The sequence below is a fragment of the Leptonychotes weddellii genome, chromosome 15 (assembly GCF_054177405.1).
Source record: "Leptonychotes weddellii isolate Sample4059 chromosome 15, ASM5417740v2, whole genome shotgun sequence".
Taxonomy (NCBI): domain Eukaryota; kingdom Metazoa; phylum Chordata; class Mammalia; order Carnivora; family Phocidae; genus Leptonychotes; species Leptonychotes weddellii.
In genome coordinates this window covers 42,592,603-42,609,465 of record NC_138383.1, presented here as the reverse complement: position 1 = coordinate 42,609,465, position 16,863 = coordinate 42,592,603, and the positions used below count along the sequence as shown (strand labels likewise).

At 42.4% G+C, this 16,863-nt stretch overlaps 1 protein-coding gene across 7 annotated transcripts in view; it reads left to right on the top strand.

Annotated features, from left to right (window-relative positions):
- The first annotated feature begins 688 nt into the window (after positions 1 to 688).
- Positions 689 to 16,863, top strand: part of LOC115937845 (multidrug and toxin extrusion protein 2-like) — a 35,265-nt gene continuing 19,090 nt past the window's right edge. For 3 of the 7 annotated variants that reach the window (XR_004073066.2, XR_014140607.1, XR_014140608.1), the window contains exons 1-2: positions 689 to 4,348; positions 5,464 to 5,531. Coding sequence is in view for 4 of the 7 variants with exons in the window: in XM_031020780.2 (XP_030876640.1) it covers positions 4,294 to 4,348; positions 5,464 to 5,531 (123 nt within the window). In the remaining 3 variants the exon portion in view is untranslated. The remainder of the gene's footprint in view (positions 4,349 to 5,463; positions 5,532 to 16,863) is intronic. The other 4 variants (XM_031020780.2, XM_031020782.2, XM_031020781.2 and 1 more) reach the window with 4 other exon arrangements.

Below are 16,863 nucleotides of genomic sequence, written 5' to 3'. Positions count from 1 at the left end.
TGGCTATTGTGGACATTGCTGCTATAAACATCGGGGTGCACGTACCCTTTTGGATCCCTACTTTTGTATCTTTGGGGTAAATACCCAGTAGTGCAATTGCTGGATCATATGGTAGCTCTATTTTCAACTTTTTGAGGAACCTCCATACTGTTTTCCAGAGTGGCTGCACCAGCTTGCATTCCCACCAACAGTGTAGGAGGGTTCCCCTTTCTCCGCCAACATCTGTCGTTTCCTGACTTGTTAATTTTAGCCATTCTGACTAGTGTGAGGTGGTATCTCATTGAGGTTTTGATTTGGATTTCCCTGACGCCGAGCGATATTGAGCACTTTTTCATGTGTCTGTTGGCCATTTGGATGTCTTCTTTGGAAAAATGTCTGTTCATGTCTTCTGCTCATTTCTTGATTGTAAAGATGAAAATTTAAAAAGCCTTTCACAGGGACGCCTGGGTGGCTCAGTCGGTTAAATGTCTGCCTCCAGCTTGGGTCATGATCTCAGAGTCCTGGGATTGAGTCCCACATCAGGCTCTTTGCTCAGTGGAGAAGCCTGCTTCTTCCTCTGCCCCTCTCCCTGCTCGTGCTCTCTCTCTCTGATAAATAAATAAAATCTTAAAAAAAAAAGTGTTTAAAAAAAAGCCTTTAAGAAAACAAAAAAAAAAAGAAGGAAAACAACAACATAAAAGAGAATATGATCAGACAAGTGAATAGAACAAAGCCAAACATTAGATTTGGGGTATACTTTGGTCTGTTAGAAGAAAGTGCATCCCAAATTTGTAAAGAAAGAAAAACAAACAAACACACACACAAAAATAAATTAAATATAATGAAGTGTAAAAATGAAAATTAAAAAAGATTTTAAAAAAGAGTTGATAAAATAAGAAAGTGGTTGAAAAAGGAAAGAAAAAAAAAATTAACTTTGAAAGACTAAAGAATCATGGGAAAAAAGCCATGGATTCTATGTGCATTATTCCCCTAGTGCTGGAGTTCTGCCGTTCACATGGATCGGTAAACTTGGTCTTGGCTGGCTGTTGTCGCTGATCTTCTGGGGGAGGGGCCTGTTGCCGTGGTTTCCAAAAGTCTTCGCCAGAGGCGGAATTGCCCTGCCCTTGCCCATCCGGACTAAGTAATCTGCTCGGGTTTGCTCTCTGGAGCTTTTGTTCCCTGCAAGCTTTCCGTACAGCTTTGGAGGCCGAGAGTGTAATTGGCGGTCTTCCCAATCTCCGCCCCGGAGGAGCCGAGAACTCGGGGCCCCGCTCCTCAGTGAGCCCCCAGAGAAAAGCCGTCAGTCACTCCCATCTCCCCGGTCTCCGGCCACACTCTGTGCTCACCAGGCCTGTGACCGAGCGTTTCTATCTCTGTCACCCGACCCCGGGTGGAGTCTCCAAACCCAGCAGATCCCTGCGGTGGGCTCCCGCGCCGCTCCTCCCGGTGGAGGAAGGTGAGTCTCCCCGGACCTGCCGCTTGTTGGGTCCCTGCTGGAGGAGCAGGGGCCCGACTGTGCTGCAGATCACGGTTTATGGCAACCCTGAGCTGAGAGCCCGTGCCTGGGGTCCGCCTCTGCAGCCGGCTTCCCTGCTCCGATACCTGGGAGCTCTGCCGCACTCAGGCACCCCCGGTCTTTCTGTGACCCCGAGGGTCCTGAGACCCCACTGTCCCGCAAGGGTTCCACCCCCCGCTTAGCCACCAGAGTGACGTCCCTCAGCCGAGGCGACTTCTAGAAGTTCCGATTTTGTGCTCCACGGCTCTATCACTTGCCAGAAGCGGCCAACGGAGGCTCAGACCCCCGCCGTCTAGCTTCCCGAATATCACCTTGGATTCCCTTCTCCGCACGTCCTACCTTCCAGAAAGTGGTCACTTTTCTGTTCAGAGGGTTGCTGCTGTTCTTTTCTTCAATCTCCTGTTGAGTTCGTAGGTGTTCAGAATGGTTTGATCCCTATCTAGCTCAATTCCCGGAACCGGATGAAATATAGGTCTCCTACTTCTCTGCCATGTTCCTCTTGTTGGTTGGTTCTTGATGTTGTTCTCCCATCAAGCCTTCACCTCCAAATTTGGGGGGATGGGGTGGGGCCCCAGACCCTCTCTTCTTTTCCTGGGACCCAATAAGGTGAGTGGCAAGATGGCTGTTGGTGTCTTTTTTTTTCTTATGTACAAAACTCCTCAGTGTTTTTCAGTGCCTTCTTCCCCTCCCCCTTCTCTCCCTCTCATGTCCTGGACCTTAGATCCAAAGCATTGAGTTTCTCACATTCAAATTCATGGCGCACACATGCAATTATGGCCTTCTCCCATTTTAGAGTGTTTTCTGCCTCCATTTCACACTTCCCACCCTCCTCTCTGAAGGCACCCTCTCTGTGCTTAATATATGTCTTTTGATTTGCATCTTTGAAAAATGCAAAGTAGTTTTTTGGGGCCTTCTGTATGTTTATATTTGCCTAATAGTATTACAGTTTAGATTTCTTTTCTTCCCCCCATAAATTGTTTTCATTTGGCATGGAGATTGGCAAACGACCCCACCGACCCAGTGCAACCACAGCTTGTTTCTGTAACTAAAGTTTGGTTGGAACACAGCCGCCCCAAATCACTTGCACATTGCCTGTTGCTATTCCCTCATTGCTACAGTGGCAGAGACCATCTGGCCTGCAACGCTGAAAATATTTGCTATTTGGCCCTTTATGGAAAAAGTTTATTGACCTCTCTGACTTAGCACAACATTCTGTTATTTTAAGTCGTAGTGAAATATACATAACATAAAATTTACGGTGTTCACCATTTTTAAGCGTGTAAGTTAAGTAGTGTGAGGGACATTCACACCGTAGGGCCACCATCACCAGCATTCATCTCACAGAACTTTTTCATACCGCAAAACTGGAACTCTGTCCCCATTAAAGAGAAACTCCCGTTCCCCCTCCTTCCGTCCCCTGGCAACCACCATTCCATCATTCCGCTTTCTGTGTCCGACTTTGACTCCCCCAGATACCTCATATAAGTGGAATTATATACAGTATTTGTCTTTTTGTGTCTTAGCATAGTGTCCTCAGGGTTCATCCTTGTTGTAGCACCTGTCAGACCCTCCTTCCTGTTTTAAGGCTGAATCATACTCCATCGTATGTCTGTATCGCGTTCTGCATATCCACTTATCTGTCGATGAACATCTGGGCTGCTTCCACCTCTTGGCTTTTATGAATAATACTGCTGTGAACGTGGGTGTGCAGATACCAGCAGACCTGGAGGTCATGCTTTCAAGTCTTTTTATGTATGCTCAGAGGTGATATTCCAGATCATATGATACTTTTATTTTTAATTTTTTGAGGAACCACCACACTTTCTTTCTCTAGTGGCTGCACCACTTTAGATTACCCCCAGTAGTGCACAAGGGTTACAGTTTATCCACATCCTCACCAAGACATGTTATTTTTTGTTTCTTTTTTAAAGAAGTCATTCTAATGGGTGTGAGATATCATCTTACTATGATTTTGATCTGCATTTCCCTAATGATTAGTGATGTTGAGCGTTCTTTCATGTGCTTGTTGGCTATTTGTGTATCTTCTTTGGAGAAATGTGTATTCAAGTCCTTTGCTCATTTTTTAATTGGATTGTTTGTTGTCATTCTTTGTATATTCTGGTTATTATGATATCCAGATATTCTTATCAGATACATGATTTGCAAATATTTTTTCCGTTCCGTGGGCTGCCAGATTCTGTTCTGTTGATTGTGTCCTTGGATGCACAGAAGTTTTAAATTTTGATGTAGTTGGAAGGATCTGTTTTTATATTAGTTGCCTGTGAGCAGTACATTTTCAGATCTAACCATATTGCCATATATGCATCTGGTGTTGTGCTTTTAACTGTAATACGCATTGATCATAGTTTGCTTCTCTAGCTTCCCAGTGATGATCTCTTTGATGCCCCCAGTAGCCCACAACCACAACCTGTCTCAGTGAACAGCCTGCATGTGTTCTTACAGAGCTCTCTGAAAGTCTCTCTGCCACTTATACCCAGGTGTGAAATGTGTGGGTGGGAGGGCATATACATACTTCAGTTTCACTACGTATTGCCAGGCCTATTCCCACCATCTCGAACTCTGGTCTTATTTGACCTCTTTAAATGTATTATTTTTCTGGACAACTATGGTTACTCCCAGTCTCTGGCCATTTGGAGGAGGCAGGCATGTGAAATAGAGTTGTTGGCATCAGAGACTGCTGCAAGGTAAAAGCTGTTTTCTTTCTTCCCTGTTCTCCAGGTTGGACTTGGGACTGTTTGCAGGAATGGGGCTCCTACATCCAGCTGGCTATTCCCAGTATGTTCATGGTGTGCATTGAGTGGTGGACCTTTGAGATCGGAACTTTCCTTGCAGGTTTGTCAACAATCCAGTAGAAATCCCAGAACAGCCTGGCCACTCTTGTCTCCAGAGCTTCTCAAGAGACATAGGCCTTACTTCTCCTTCCTTTCCATTGTGTCAAGCGCTCATGGAAGTTTCAACATAGGTTTAAACCCTTGTTTGACCGTAAGCGTGTTCAAGTTGAGTGGGGCTTAGGTTGGCCTCACTGCCCTTCACTTTATAGGTTCGGAAAGGGAGGTCGCAGTTAAAAAAAAGGTTTGGCAAGGTCATGGGGAGGGAGAACAGAAACCCGAATCTGGGTCTCCTGACTCACTCAGACCCTCTGCTTCTGCTGACTTTTGCTAGGCATCATTCAAGTGTTTAAACCATTTACAAACACAGAGTGACTGATTTGGCTCTATCAGCTATAATAATTTCAGTCATAGGTATTCACCTTAGCCATCTTATTGCTAGTAAAGTAATAGAGGAAATAATAGAGACAGAGGATGATAATGATTGATGTTACAGTTTCTGGGGACAGTTGAATACTCCAGTAGTCCCACCACGTCTATACAGAGTTCCATACCCTCCGTTCTTCCCCTCCCACGTTGTGACCCTACAGCTCCCCAAGCAATGACCTGCAACTCTAGGAGCCTCGTGGTTTTCTACTTTAAACCTGACGTTTTGTTCCTTGGTGGAACAGGGGCTTATGGGTTGAACCTGTATCAGGTCTTAGCTGCCCTAGTTCTTGGAAGCTTTCTGGAACTGGACATCTGGGGCTCTCCTCAGCACAGCCTGGATAGTGAATTGTGCCATTGGGTTATGCTTCTGGGACCAATCCTGGCTTCTTTTTAAATTCTTTTTTTTTTTTTTTTTAAGATTTATTTATTTGAGAGAGTAAAAGAGAGCATGTGAGTCGGGGGGAGGGGCAGAGGGAGAGAGCCTTCAAGCAGACTCCTGCGGTGCTCAGTATCATGACCCTGAGATCATGAGCTGAGCGGAAACCAAGAGGTGGACACCTAACCAACTGAGCTATCCAAACACCCTCTCGCTTCTTTTAAATTAAGATATATTCTAGTTTCCTAAGGAAAATGTTTGCTTTAGCTCACTTTCTAAGATGTGTTTTATGTGTGTCTGTGCCAACATTTCAGGACTGATTAGTGTGACAGAGCTTGGGGCCCAGGCCATCATTTACGAACTGGCCTCTGCAGCCTACATGGTAAGAACCTTCGGGGTGAGACCCAGCACCTTCTCTGCATAAACTCTGCTGGGCCATTGTCACTCATCCATTCAGCCTGCCATCCCATGCCATGCGCTGAGGAGAGAGGAGAGGTAGACAGCAGGAGAGGGAGCACAGCATACTTGGGGGGGGGTGTGGATTTTGGAGCCAGATGCTGGGTTTGAGTCCTGCCGTGCTGCTCCCCAACTGCAACTATGGGCTCATTACTTAACCTTCCTGAGCTTCAGTTTTCTCATGTACAAAATGGGAAAAAAATAATACATGTGTAGGGAGTGAAGACTGAATAGGATAGATAATGTGTTAAAGCACTTAGCACAATGCCTGGCATGTTTATTCAACAAATATGGAGTTGGTGCTAGGGTACGATAGAGAGAGAGATGGAGACAGTCCCTGCCTTCTCGTGGCCTGTAGTCTGGTAGGGAGACAGAGACAAAGAAGTAAACAGATACATGAAGGCATTCCAAACATATATGGCACGTACCATAGAAGAAGCAAAAAAAAAAAGTCTGAGATGCATAAAAATAGAGATGGGTGCCTTTTTAGGGAAGGCAGTTGGAAACAGTCCTTCTGGAAAGGGGAGAGGGAGCCAGCCCGGGAAGCCGGAGGCTGAGAGCTGACTGCAGAGCCTGAGCAAAGGCTCCATGCTGGAAAAGGGCACATGGTGTGTTCAGGGACCCGAAATAGGAACCGGGCTGAAGGGATTCGTGAGGAAAGAAAGGTGTGACCTGTAGAAGCTGGCTTAGGGGAGAACAGGTGTTCGGCGGGGTTCTGAAGGAGGCTACTGGAATCACCCAGGTGAGCACGGAAGGAAGCTGCTGGTGGATGGGGAGAAAAGTGGGTGAGTTAGTTGTGTTGTAGGGCAGAATTGGTAGGACATGACCAGGGTTTGGATGTGGAAGGCAAGGCAATGAATAGGAAGAATCACAAACGGCCCCCGAGTTTCTGGCTTGAATAACCGCCTTGTACCTCTTGATTCTTTTGGAATATTCCAAACCTGTGCAGATACTCCTCCCCCCTCTTTTTTTTTGATTCTTCTTTTTTTTTTAAAGCTCAACAAAGGCCATCTGGGCAGTGGGATTATGGGCCATTTTTGTTTCCATGTTTTTTTCTTTTATTCTCAAAAATGAAAACGGGTTTTTTGTGGGGATTCATGACATCGTTAAAGAATAAAAAGGGTGAGTGTCGAGGAGCAAATCCCAAGATGTAGAAGTCAGGAATAGGACAACTCAGCCAAGAGGGAGGATAGGCCAGTGTGGAATGAAGAAAATCAAGAGAGCGTGTCATGCAGGAAGCCAGCAATGAAGAACCATTCATGGAAGGAATGACAGTTGGGTAGAGGGTTACTGCGGGGTCCCATAAGGTGAGGATGGAAAGTGTCCCTTAGCTTTCAGGTCATCGGAGACCTTAGATGGGAAGCGAGAACCATGGTGAAGGGGCAGAAGCTGCTGAGGTAGACAGTTCTGCCTGGAGGTTTGGTAGTTGATGGTGAGAAAGAATCCCATCAAGGGAGGGTTTTGGTGTTGCTTTTAGATTTAAATGGGGCTACTAGAGCTTGTGTATAGGTATGTGGTCAACAGTAACCATCTTCTACATCTGTCATCTTCAGAGCTTCTGTTTTTCTACCTGCTCTATCATAGCCTTCCTTTTGTTTTATTTTTATTTTTAATTGTGCTAAAAACCACATAACATAAAATTTACCATTTTTTTCATTAATTTATTTGAGAGTGTGCACGAGAGAGCACAATTTAGTCGTGTTAACATCGTTGTGCAGCCAAGCTCCAGAACCTTTTCATCCCATAAGACTCTAAACTCTACCCATTCCACAGTTACCCACTCCCCCTGCCCTCAGCCTCTGGCAACCACTATTCCACTTTCTGTTTCTTGTCACAGGCTTTCCTTTGTTAGATGCAGTAAGGCAATAATTCTTCATTATTCCTATGGAAAAAAACAAGTTCCCACAGGGGTGAGATTACAATCAAAATTACAAAATACAAAGAAATAACCCACCATGAGCAAGAGTTTGAACAGATACAACAAACAGAAAAATTAGAGTCAGAGCTTGAGATGAGGGAGTAATAATCGGGGAATAGAAAAATATTATGTTTAAAGTCATTAAACAAAAGAAGGAGCTGAAACCAAAAGAACAATATTTGGAAAAGAACCAGGTAGGATTTTTATTTATTTATTTTAATTTTTTTTTTAATTTTTTTTTTTTTATTTATTTATTCATGAAAGTCAGAGAGAGAGAGAGAGGCAGAGGCAGAGGGAGAGAAGCAGGCTCCCCGCCTAGCAGGGAGCCCAATGCGGGACTCGATCCCAGGACCCCGGGATCATGACCTGAGCCAAAGGCAGACGCTTAACCATCTGAGCCACCCAGGCACCCACCAGGTAGGATTTTTAAAATTACAAATTATAGCCGTAGAAATGTAATACTTGATAGCATAAACAGATTAGTTAAAGCTGGAAAATCAAATGATGAACTTGAAGACCAATCGATGGAAATTCCAGAATAAAACAAAGATATATAAATAGATGGAATTAGATACAAAGACGAATCCATGCATACGTGATCAGATGATTTTTAACAAAGATGCCAAGACCATTCAATGGGGAAAGGACAGTCTTTTCAGTAATGGGTACTGGAAAACTGAATATCCATCCACATGCAAAAGAATGAGGTTGCACTCTTACCTCACACCATATACAAAAATTAACTCAAAGTGGATCAAAGACCTAAATGTAAGCCCTAAACAATAAAACTTTTAGAAGAAGACGTAAGGCAGAAGCTTCACGACATTGGATTTGGTAATGATTTCTTACACATGACACCAAAGGCATGGGCAACAAAAGAAAAAACAGACAAGCTGTACTTCACGAAAACTGACAAATTATGTGCATCCGAAGATAATATCCACAGAATAAAAAGGCAACCCATGGAATGGGAGAAAGTATTCACAAATCCTATGGGATAAGGGATTAATATCCAGAACATAGAACTCCTAAAACTCAGTAGCAAACAAAGAACCGGATTCAAAAGTGGGCAAAGGACTTGAATAGATATTTCTCCAAGGAAGATACTCAGATGTACAATAAGGACATGAAAATATGCCCAACATCACTGATCATTAGGAAATATTTACAAAAAAACTATATTGGGATACCATCTCATACCCGTTAGGATGGCTACTATTAAAAAAAAAAACAAAACTAACAGGTGTTGGTGAAGGTACAGAAAAATTGGGACCCTTGTGCACCATTGGTGGGAATGTAAAATGGCACACCCACTTTGGACAGAAAGTGCAGTGGTTCCTCAAAAAATTAAAAGGATCATATGATCGGCAATGTCACTTTGGGATATACATAAAAAGAACTGAAAGCAAGATCTCCAAGAGCTATCTGCCCACCCATGTTCATAGCGGCATTATTGATGAGCCAAAGGTGGAAGCAACCCAAGTGTCCACCGACAAATGAGTGGAGAAGCAGAACGCGATACAAACAAACAATGGAGGATTACTCAGCCTTAAAAAGGAAGGAGGGTCTGACGGATGCTACAACATGGATGAACCCTGAGGACACTATGCTAAGTGAAATAAGCCAGTCATACAGGCATACCTCAGAGATAGTGCAGGTTTGGTTCCAGACCCCACCACAAAGTGAAGATCGCAATAAAGTGAATGAACAGGTTTTTTGTTTGTTTGTTGTACAGTACATATAAAAGTCATGTTTATACTGTAGTCTGTTAAGTGTGTAATGGCACATGTCTAAAAAAATGTACATGCCCTAATTAAAAAGAGTTCATCACTAAAGAATACTAACCATCATCTGAGCTTTCAGCAAGTTGTAATCTTTTCACTGGTGGAGGGTCCTGTCTTGATGTTGATGGCTGCTGACTGATGAAGGGTGGTGGCTGCCAGAGGTTGGGTGGCCGTGGCAATTTTTAAAAACGAGACAATGAAGTTTGCTGCATTGATTAGCTCTTCCTTTCATGAGTGATTTCTCTGTGGCACCGGATGCTGTTTGATAGCGTTTCATCCACCATAGAACTTCTTTCCAAATTGGAGTCCATCCTCTCAAACCCTGCTGCTGCTTTATCTTCTAAGTTCATGTAATATTCTCAATCCTTTGTAGTCATTTCAACAATCTTCACAGCATCTTCACCACGAGTAGATTTTCTCTCAAGAAACCACATTCTTTGCTCATCCATGAGAAGCAGCTGTTCATTCAAGTTTTATCATGAGATTGCAGCCATTCATTCCCATGTTCAGGCTCCACTTCTGCTTCTAGTTCTCTTGCTGTTTCCACCACATCTCCAGTGACTTCCTCCACTGAAGTCTTGAACCCCTCAAAGTCATCCATTAAGGTTGGAATCAACTTCTTCCAAACTCCTGTTCATGTTGATATTTTGACCTCTTCCCATGTTGATGAATGTTAATGGCATCTAGACTGGTGAATCCTTTCCAGAAGGTTTTCTTTTTTTTTATTTTTTAAGATTTTTATTTTATTTTATTTTATTATTATTATTTTGAGAGAGAGAGAGGGCATGAGCAGGGAAGAGGGTCAGAGGGAGAAGCAGACTACCCGCTGAGCAGGGAGCCTGATGTGGGGCTCAATCCCAGGACCCCAAGATCATGACCTGAACCAAAGGCAGATACTTAACCAACTGAGCCACCCAGGAGTCCCTTTCCAGAAGGTTTTCAATTTACTTTGCCCACATCCATCAGAAGAATAACTGTCTGTAGCAGCAATAACCTAATGAAATGTATTTCTTAAATAGTAAGACCTGAAAGTTAAAATGACTCCTTGATCCATGGGTTGCAGAGTGGATGCTGTGTTAGCAGGCCTCAAAAGAACAATCTCACCGTCTATCTCCATCAGAGCTCTTGGGTGACCAGATGCATTGTCAATGTGCAGTAATATTTTGAAAGGAACCTTTTTTTCTGAGTAGTAGGTCTCAACAGTGGGCTTAAAATATTCCGTAAACTATGTTGTAAACAGATGTGCTGTCATCCAGGCTTTGATATTCCACTGATAGAGCACAGGCAGAGTAGATTTAGCATCATTCTTAAGGGCCCTAGGAATTCCAAACTGGTAAATGAGCATTGGTTTCCGCTTTAGTCACCAGCTGTGTTAGCCCCTAGCAAGAGAGTCAGACCTTTGAAGCCGGACATTGACTTCTGTCTAGCTATGGAAGTTCTAGATGGTATCTTCTCATATAAGGCCGTTTCACGTACACTGAAAATCCATTGTTGAGTGTAGCCGTGTTCATTAATGATCTTAGCTCATTCTTCGGGAGAACTTGCTGCAGCTTCCACATCAGCACTTGTTCCTTCACCTTGCACTTCGATGGTATGAAGATGGCTTCTTTCCTTAAACCTCCTGAACCAACCTCTGCTAGCTTCAGACTTTACTCCAGCGGCTTCCTCACCTCTCAGCCTTCACAGAATTGAAGAGCATTAGGGCCTTGCTCTGGGCTAGGCTTTGGCTTAAGGGAATGTTGGGGCTGGTTTGGCATTCTCTCCAGACCATTAAACCTTTCTCCACATCAGCAATAAGGCTGTTTTGCTTTCTTATCATTTGTGTGTTCAGTGTAGCACTTTTCCTTTCCTTCAAGAACTTTTCCTTTGCATTCACAACTTGGCTGACTGGAGCAAGAGGCCTCACCTTCAGCCCTGTCTCAGCTTCTGAGAGGTCTTCCTCACTAAGCTCAATCATTTCTAGCTTTTGATTTCAAGTGAGAGACAAGGGACTCTTCCTTTCTCTTGAACACTTACAGGCCATTATAGGGTTATTACTTGGCCTAATTTTAATTTTTTTTTTTTTAAGATTTTATTTATCTGTGAGAGAGAGAATGAGAGACAGAGAGCATGAGAGGGAGGAGGGTCAGAGGGAGAAGCAGACTCCCTGCTGAGCAGGGAGCCCGATGCGGGACTCGATCCCGGGACTCCCGGATCATGACCTGAGCTGAAGGCAGTCGCTTAACCAACTGAGCCACCCAGGCGCCCTAATTTTAATATTTTTGTGTCTCAGGGAAGAGGGAGGACTGAGGAAAGGGAAGAGAGATGGGGGAACATCTGATTGCGGAGTCGTCAGAGTGCACACATTTCTCAGTTAGGTTTGCTGTCTTAAATGGATGCAGTTTGTGCTGTCCCAAAACAATGACAACAGTAACATCAAAGATCACCGATCACAGATCATCTTAATAAGTATAATAATAATGAAAAAGTTGGAAATATTGCAAGACCAAAATGTGATGCAGACATGGTGCTCATAGACTTGCTTGACGCAGGGTTGCCACATTTTAATTTGTAAAAAATTGTAGTATCTGCAAAGCGCACTAAAGCAAACAATAAAACAAGGTATGCCTATATTGTGTGATTCCACTTATATGAGGTCCTTAAGAGTAGTGAAAATCAGAGACAAAGTAAAATGGTGGTTGCCAGGGGTTGGGAGGGAGGAATGGGGAGTTATTTAATTTTTTATTTCAGTTTCACAAGATGAAGGAAGTTCTGGAGATGGATGTTGGTGATGGTTGCACAACCTTATGAATCTATTTAATACCATTAAACTGTAGGGGCACCTGGGTGGCTCAGTCGTTAAGCGTCTGCCTTCGGCTCAGGTCATGGTCCCGGGGTCCTGGGATCGAGCCCCGCATCGGCCTCCCTGCTCAGCGGGAAGCCTGCTTCTCCCTCTCCTGCTCCCCCTGCTTGTGTTCCCTCTCTGGCTGTCTCTCTCTCTGTCAAATAAATAAAAACAAAATCTCTTTAAAAGAAAATACCATTAAACTGTACATACAAAAGTGACTGTATGGCTAAAAAATATATAAAAATTAATAGAGTAATAAGGAGAAAGTGCTAAAGATGGTACATTTTATGTATATTTAACCACAATAAATAAAAATGGGAAAAAGTAGAGATGGAATGTATGAAAGATCTAGGTCCTTACATGCATCCAGTAGGAAATACACAGACAGAATAACAGACTGTTAGGGATGCAATATTCAGAGACACTTAATAAGAGACACACACCTGAAGTAAGACACGAATCTCAGTATTCAAAAATTGTAATGAATATTGTATTGGAGATTCTAGCCTGGGCAATTTTGAGGCAAGAAAAGAAAATATAAGGCATCCAGATTGGAAAGGAAGTAGTAAAACTATCTGTATTTGCAGATGACATGATTTTATCTATAGAAAACCCTAAGCGATATGCATGGATGCATGTGCGTGCACACGTGTGCACACACACACACACACACACTCTGACATTACTAGAGCTAATAAATGGGTTCTGAAAAGTTGCAGGATGCAACATCAGTACACAAAACTCAGTTGCATTTCCATAACACTAGCAATGAACAATCTGAAAATGAAATTAAGAAAACAGTTCCATTCGCCCCGCCATCAAAAAGAATAGTCACTAGTAAATTGAACCAAAGAAGGGTGAAACTTGTACATTGAAAACTACAAAGTGTTGTTGAAGGAAATGAAAGAATACCTAAGTAAATGAAAAGATTTCCCATGTTCATGGATTAGAAGGCCCAGTATTGTCTCATGGCCGCACCCCCCAAAGTGATTGAACTGGCCGTTCCTGCAGATTGGACAAGCCGATCCTAAAATTCATATGGAGATGCAAAGGACCCCAAATAGTCAAAACAGGCTTTGGAACGAACAGGGTGGGATGACTCACCCTTCAATAACAGCAGTAAAACCCTGAAGACCGTGAAATGATATCATCAAAGTGTTTGGAGGGCAATGCCAGTCCTTACCCAGCTAAGCTAGGGCTCAATAAAGAGAACAGATTAGGGCGCCTGGGTGGCTCAGTTGGTTAAGCGACTGCCTTCGGCTCAGGTCATGATCCTGGAGTCCCAGGATCAAGTCCCGCATCGGGCTCCCTGCTCAGCAGGGAGTCTGCTTCTCCCTCTGACCCTCCCCCCTCTCGTGCTCTTTCTTCCATTCTCTCTCTCAAATAAATAAATAAAATCTTTAAAAAAAAAACAAAAACAAAACACTGAGAGACATCACTGATCACAGACTGTCGCTGAAAGAATCACTGGTATCAGAACAATGGTGAGCAAAGAAATTGACAAATGTGGATAACTCTAAACTAGCACTGACTACAAATAAAAAAATGCGACCAATTTGCACAGTACAAAATTAGGTAGAAATAAAATACTGAATAGTAATAAGAGGTGAGATTGGGAGAGGGTTTTCTTAGTTTAAACAATCTAGACATCAGGGAAGAGGGTGGGAGATAGTTGATTAAGTTAAAATTTTAAAGTTGGTATGCATGTTGACATTTTAAGGGGACTCACCGAGAGAGAGGAAATAGAATGTATTTCCAAGCCAGTGGCCCAGACAAAAAAGGGAATTAAGAAAACAAGATCAATCCAACATAAGGCAGTGAAAATAATGAAGATCACGAAGCAAAAAAGAAAGCATTATAATTCATACAGAATGAGATGGTTGAATTAAATCCAAATACAGTTGCCCCTTGAACAACACAGGTTCGAACTGCCTGGGTCCATTTGTATGTAGAGTTTTTCCAGTAAAGTACCATAAGTGCATTTTCTCTTCTTTATGATCTTTTTAATGACTTTTTTCCCCAGCTTACTTTATTGTAAAAAGACAGTACATAATACAGAAGTCATTTAAAATATGTGTTAATCAACAGTTTATGTTATCGGTAAGGCTTCTGGTTAACAGTAGGCTATGAGCAGTTAAGTTTGGGGGGAATAAAGGGGTAATTTTTTCCTCAGGGGTACGATGCTTTTTTTTTTTTTGCCACTTGACATCTTCACATAAACATTTTTCATTTTTTAAAGGCTTTTCTGAAGAACAGTTAAAAATCCGATTTGCCTCGGTGTGATCAGCACCTGCATATAGCCCTGTTCACATCATTGCTTCACTGTGACTGGACTTGGCCTTGGTTTTCAGTTTTTCATGATCACCAGTATTGTTTCAGTGAATATCTTCCTAACACATAGAATTGTATCCTTGAGAATATAATCTCAAATGAAGAAAATTTTGTTAGAAATGAGTATTTTCCCCCAAAAATCTTTGTTAATTGAACATACGAAAAATGGGTACTTTATTTTAATTTTTTCTAATTAGTGAGGTTGGCTATCTTTAAGTAGTTTTCTCTTAATTACCTGTTTATATCCTTTGCCTGTTTATAAGTTTGGACTCTAGTGAGGTTCTTTTTCTTATCAATTTATATGAACTCTTTATACCCGAAAATTATTTTATATTTATTTTAAAGACTTACTTATTTTAGAGAGCAAGTGAATGAGCGTGAGCAGGCGGGGGTGGGCAGAGGGAGAGGGAGAGAGAGTCTCAAGCAGACCCCCCACTGAGCATGGAACCTGACACAGACCTCCATCTCGGGACCCTGAGATCATGACCTGAGCTGAAATCAAGTCCGACACTCAACCGACTGAGCCACCCAGGCGCCCCTAGACTCGAAAGTTGTTTATATCAGTTGTATTTGTGGCAAATTCCTCTCACTGCCTTCCTTTAAATTTTTATGTATTCTTAATGTTTTATTATAAAAGCAATTCATACTAAGCAGCACATAGTATGCTCACATAGTTCAGGGGGTTACAAACTGAAAATAAATTTGCTTCCTCCTTTTGAGGCCGGTTCCCCAGAGCTGGCCACTTTGGAACCATTTCTGGTTTTAGTTCTGATGATTGACCCCAGAGCTTTATTCCTACATTTCTTACCACCTTTGACTTCCTGTTAGAGAGGATGAGGATTACCACTGACTTTCCACAACATCTCCCTCTACTTTGAGGTGGTGGTTATTTCTCCTTCTCTTGGTTGTTACTTTTGTGACCCGAAATAATAAAGGTAGACCTCTCTTCCTTGACCCATCAACTTTATAGACACTGCAACTTAATCTCTTTAAGTTAAAAGATGAGGAACATTGTGTACTTATATTTCTTTACATCTCTCTTCTTAGTTGCCTCCCAGATCCCATAAGGTATTTATAACAGCCACATGCCATGGGACAGGCACCATTCTAAACACTTTACAAAGAGTAACTCACGGAATGCCATGTGAGGTACTTCCTGCTATTTCCCACCTATCTACGGACAGAGAAACTGGGATCCAGAGAATTTGTCCAAGTTCAGGGAAGTAACTGCCTAAGATCTGATCCCAGAGGCCTCCCCTCAGAGTTCAAGTTCTTAATCATGGCGTCATGCTGCCTTTCATGCAGCCTTTCAAGAGCTGAAATAACCTTTGAATTGTGTTCCGTCATCTCTTTCATGTTTTAGAACTTGTCTGAAAGTCTAGAAACCAATAAGTAACACTTAGGATATTAGGATTGTTTGTATAGAATTATGTGCAGACCCAAGTGATAGTCTGCATTGGATGGGGACGAAATATCCCAGTAGACACCTAGACTTCCACTGGAAAGAGACTTTTACAAGTAAAAGGTGGTGTGTATTATTTTTTTCTTGCTTTCATCAGTTATCAAAATCATGTATTTTAGTTTGCTTCATCTTTAGACTATGGCTTTTCTGTACAGCCTTTTTTTAAGTTTTGGAGGCCTTTGTCATAGGATTTCTTTCTTGTCAACAGAGTGGCGTATACCCTCACCCTTCTACTGAGGTCACGCAGTGTTAGACCATTTCTTGAAGAGCTTAGGGCTCTTTGATTCCCTGCTTTAATTTGTGTCCCTGAGCTCTAGACTTCTTCCTGGGGTGCCCCACAGCTGTCATACCACAATTATTTTTCTTTTTTTTCTTTTATTTATTTATTTATTTATTTTAATACCACAATTATTTTTCACTGTCCTCATGAGTTAAGTCTACAGTTTCTTGGATCTCACTTCTACTTTATTATATTCATTTAAAAACATATTTGGATTATTGGGGCACTTGAGTGGCTCAGTTGGTTAAGCATCCAACTCTTGATTTCAGCTAACATCATAATCTCAGGGTTGTGAGTTCAAACCCCACATTGGGCTCCGCACTGAATGTGGTTCCTACTCAAGATTCTCTCTCTCCCTCTCCTACTGCCCCTCCCCACCCTCTTAAAAAAAATTTGGATTATTTAGTCAAAGAACTTTTTCCTAAGATTATATGGAAGGTAAACTGAGCCATGCACACTTGAAAGAGCCTTTATTTTGCCCATATACTTGCTCAGTAACTTGGCTGAGTATAGAATTGTAGGTTCAAAGCAGTCTTCCCTCAGAATTTTTAAGGCATTACTGTATGTTCATCTGGCATTGAGCTACTCATGTGAAGTCTGATCTTAATCTGGTTCTTATTCCTTTGTGACAACATGGTTTTTCTCTTTGAAAGTTC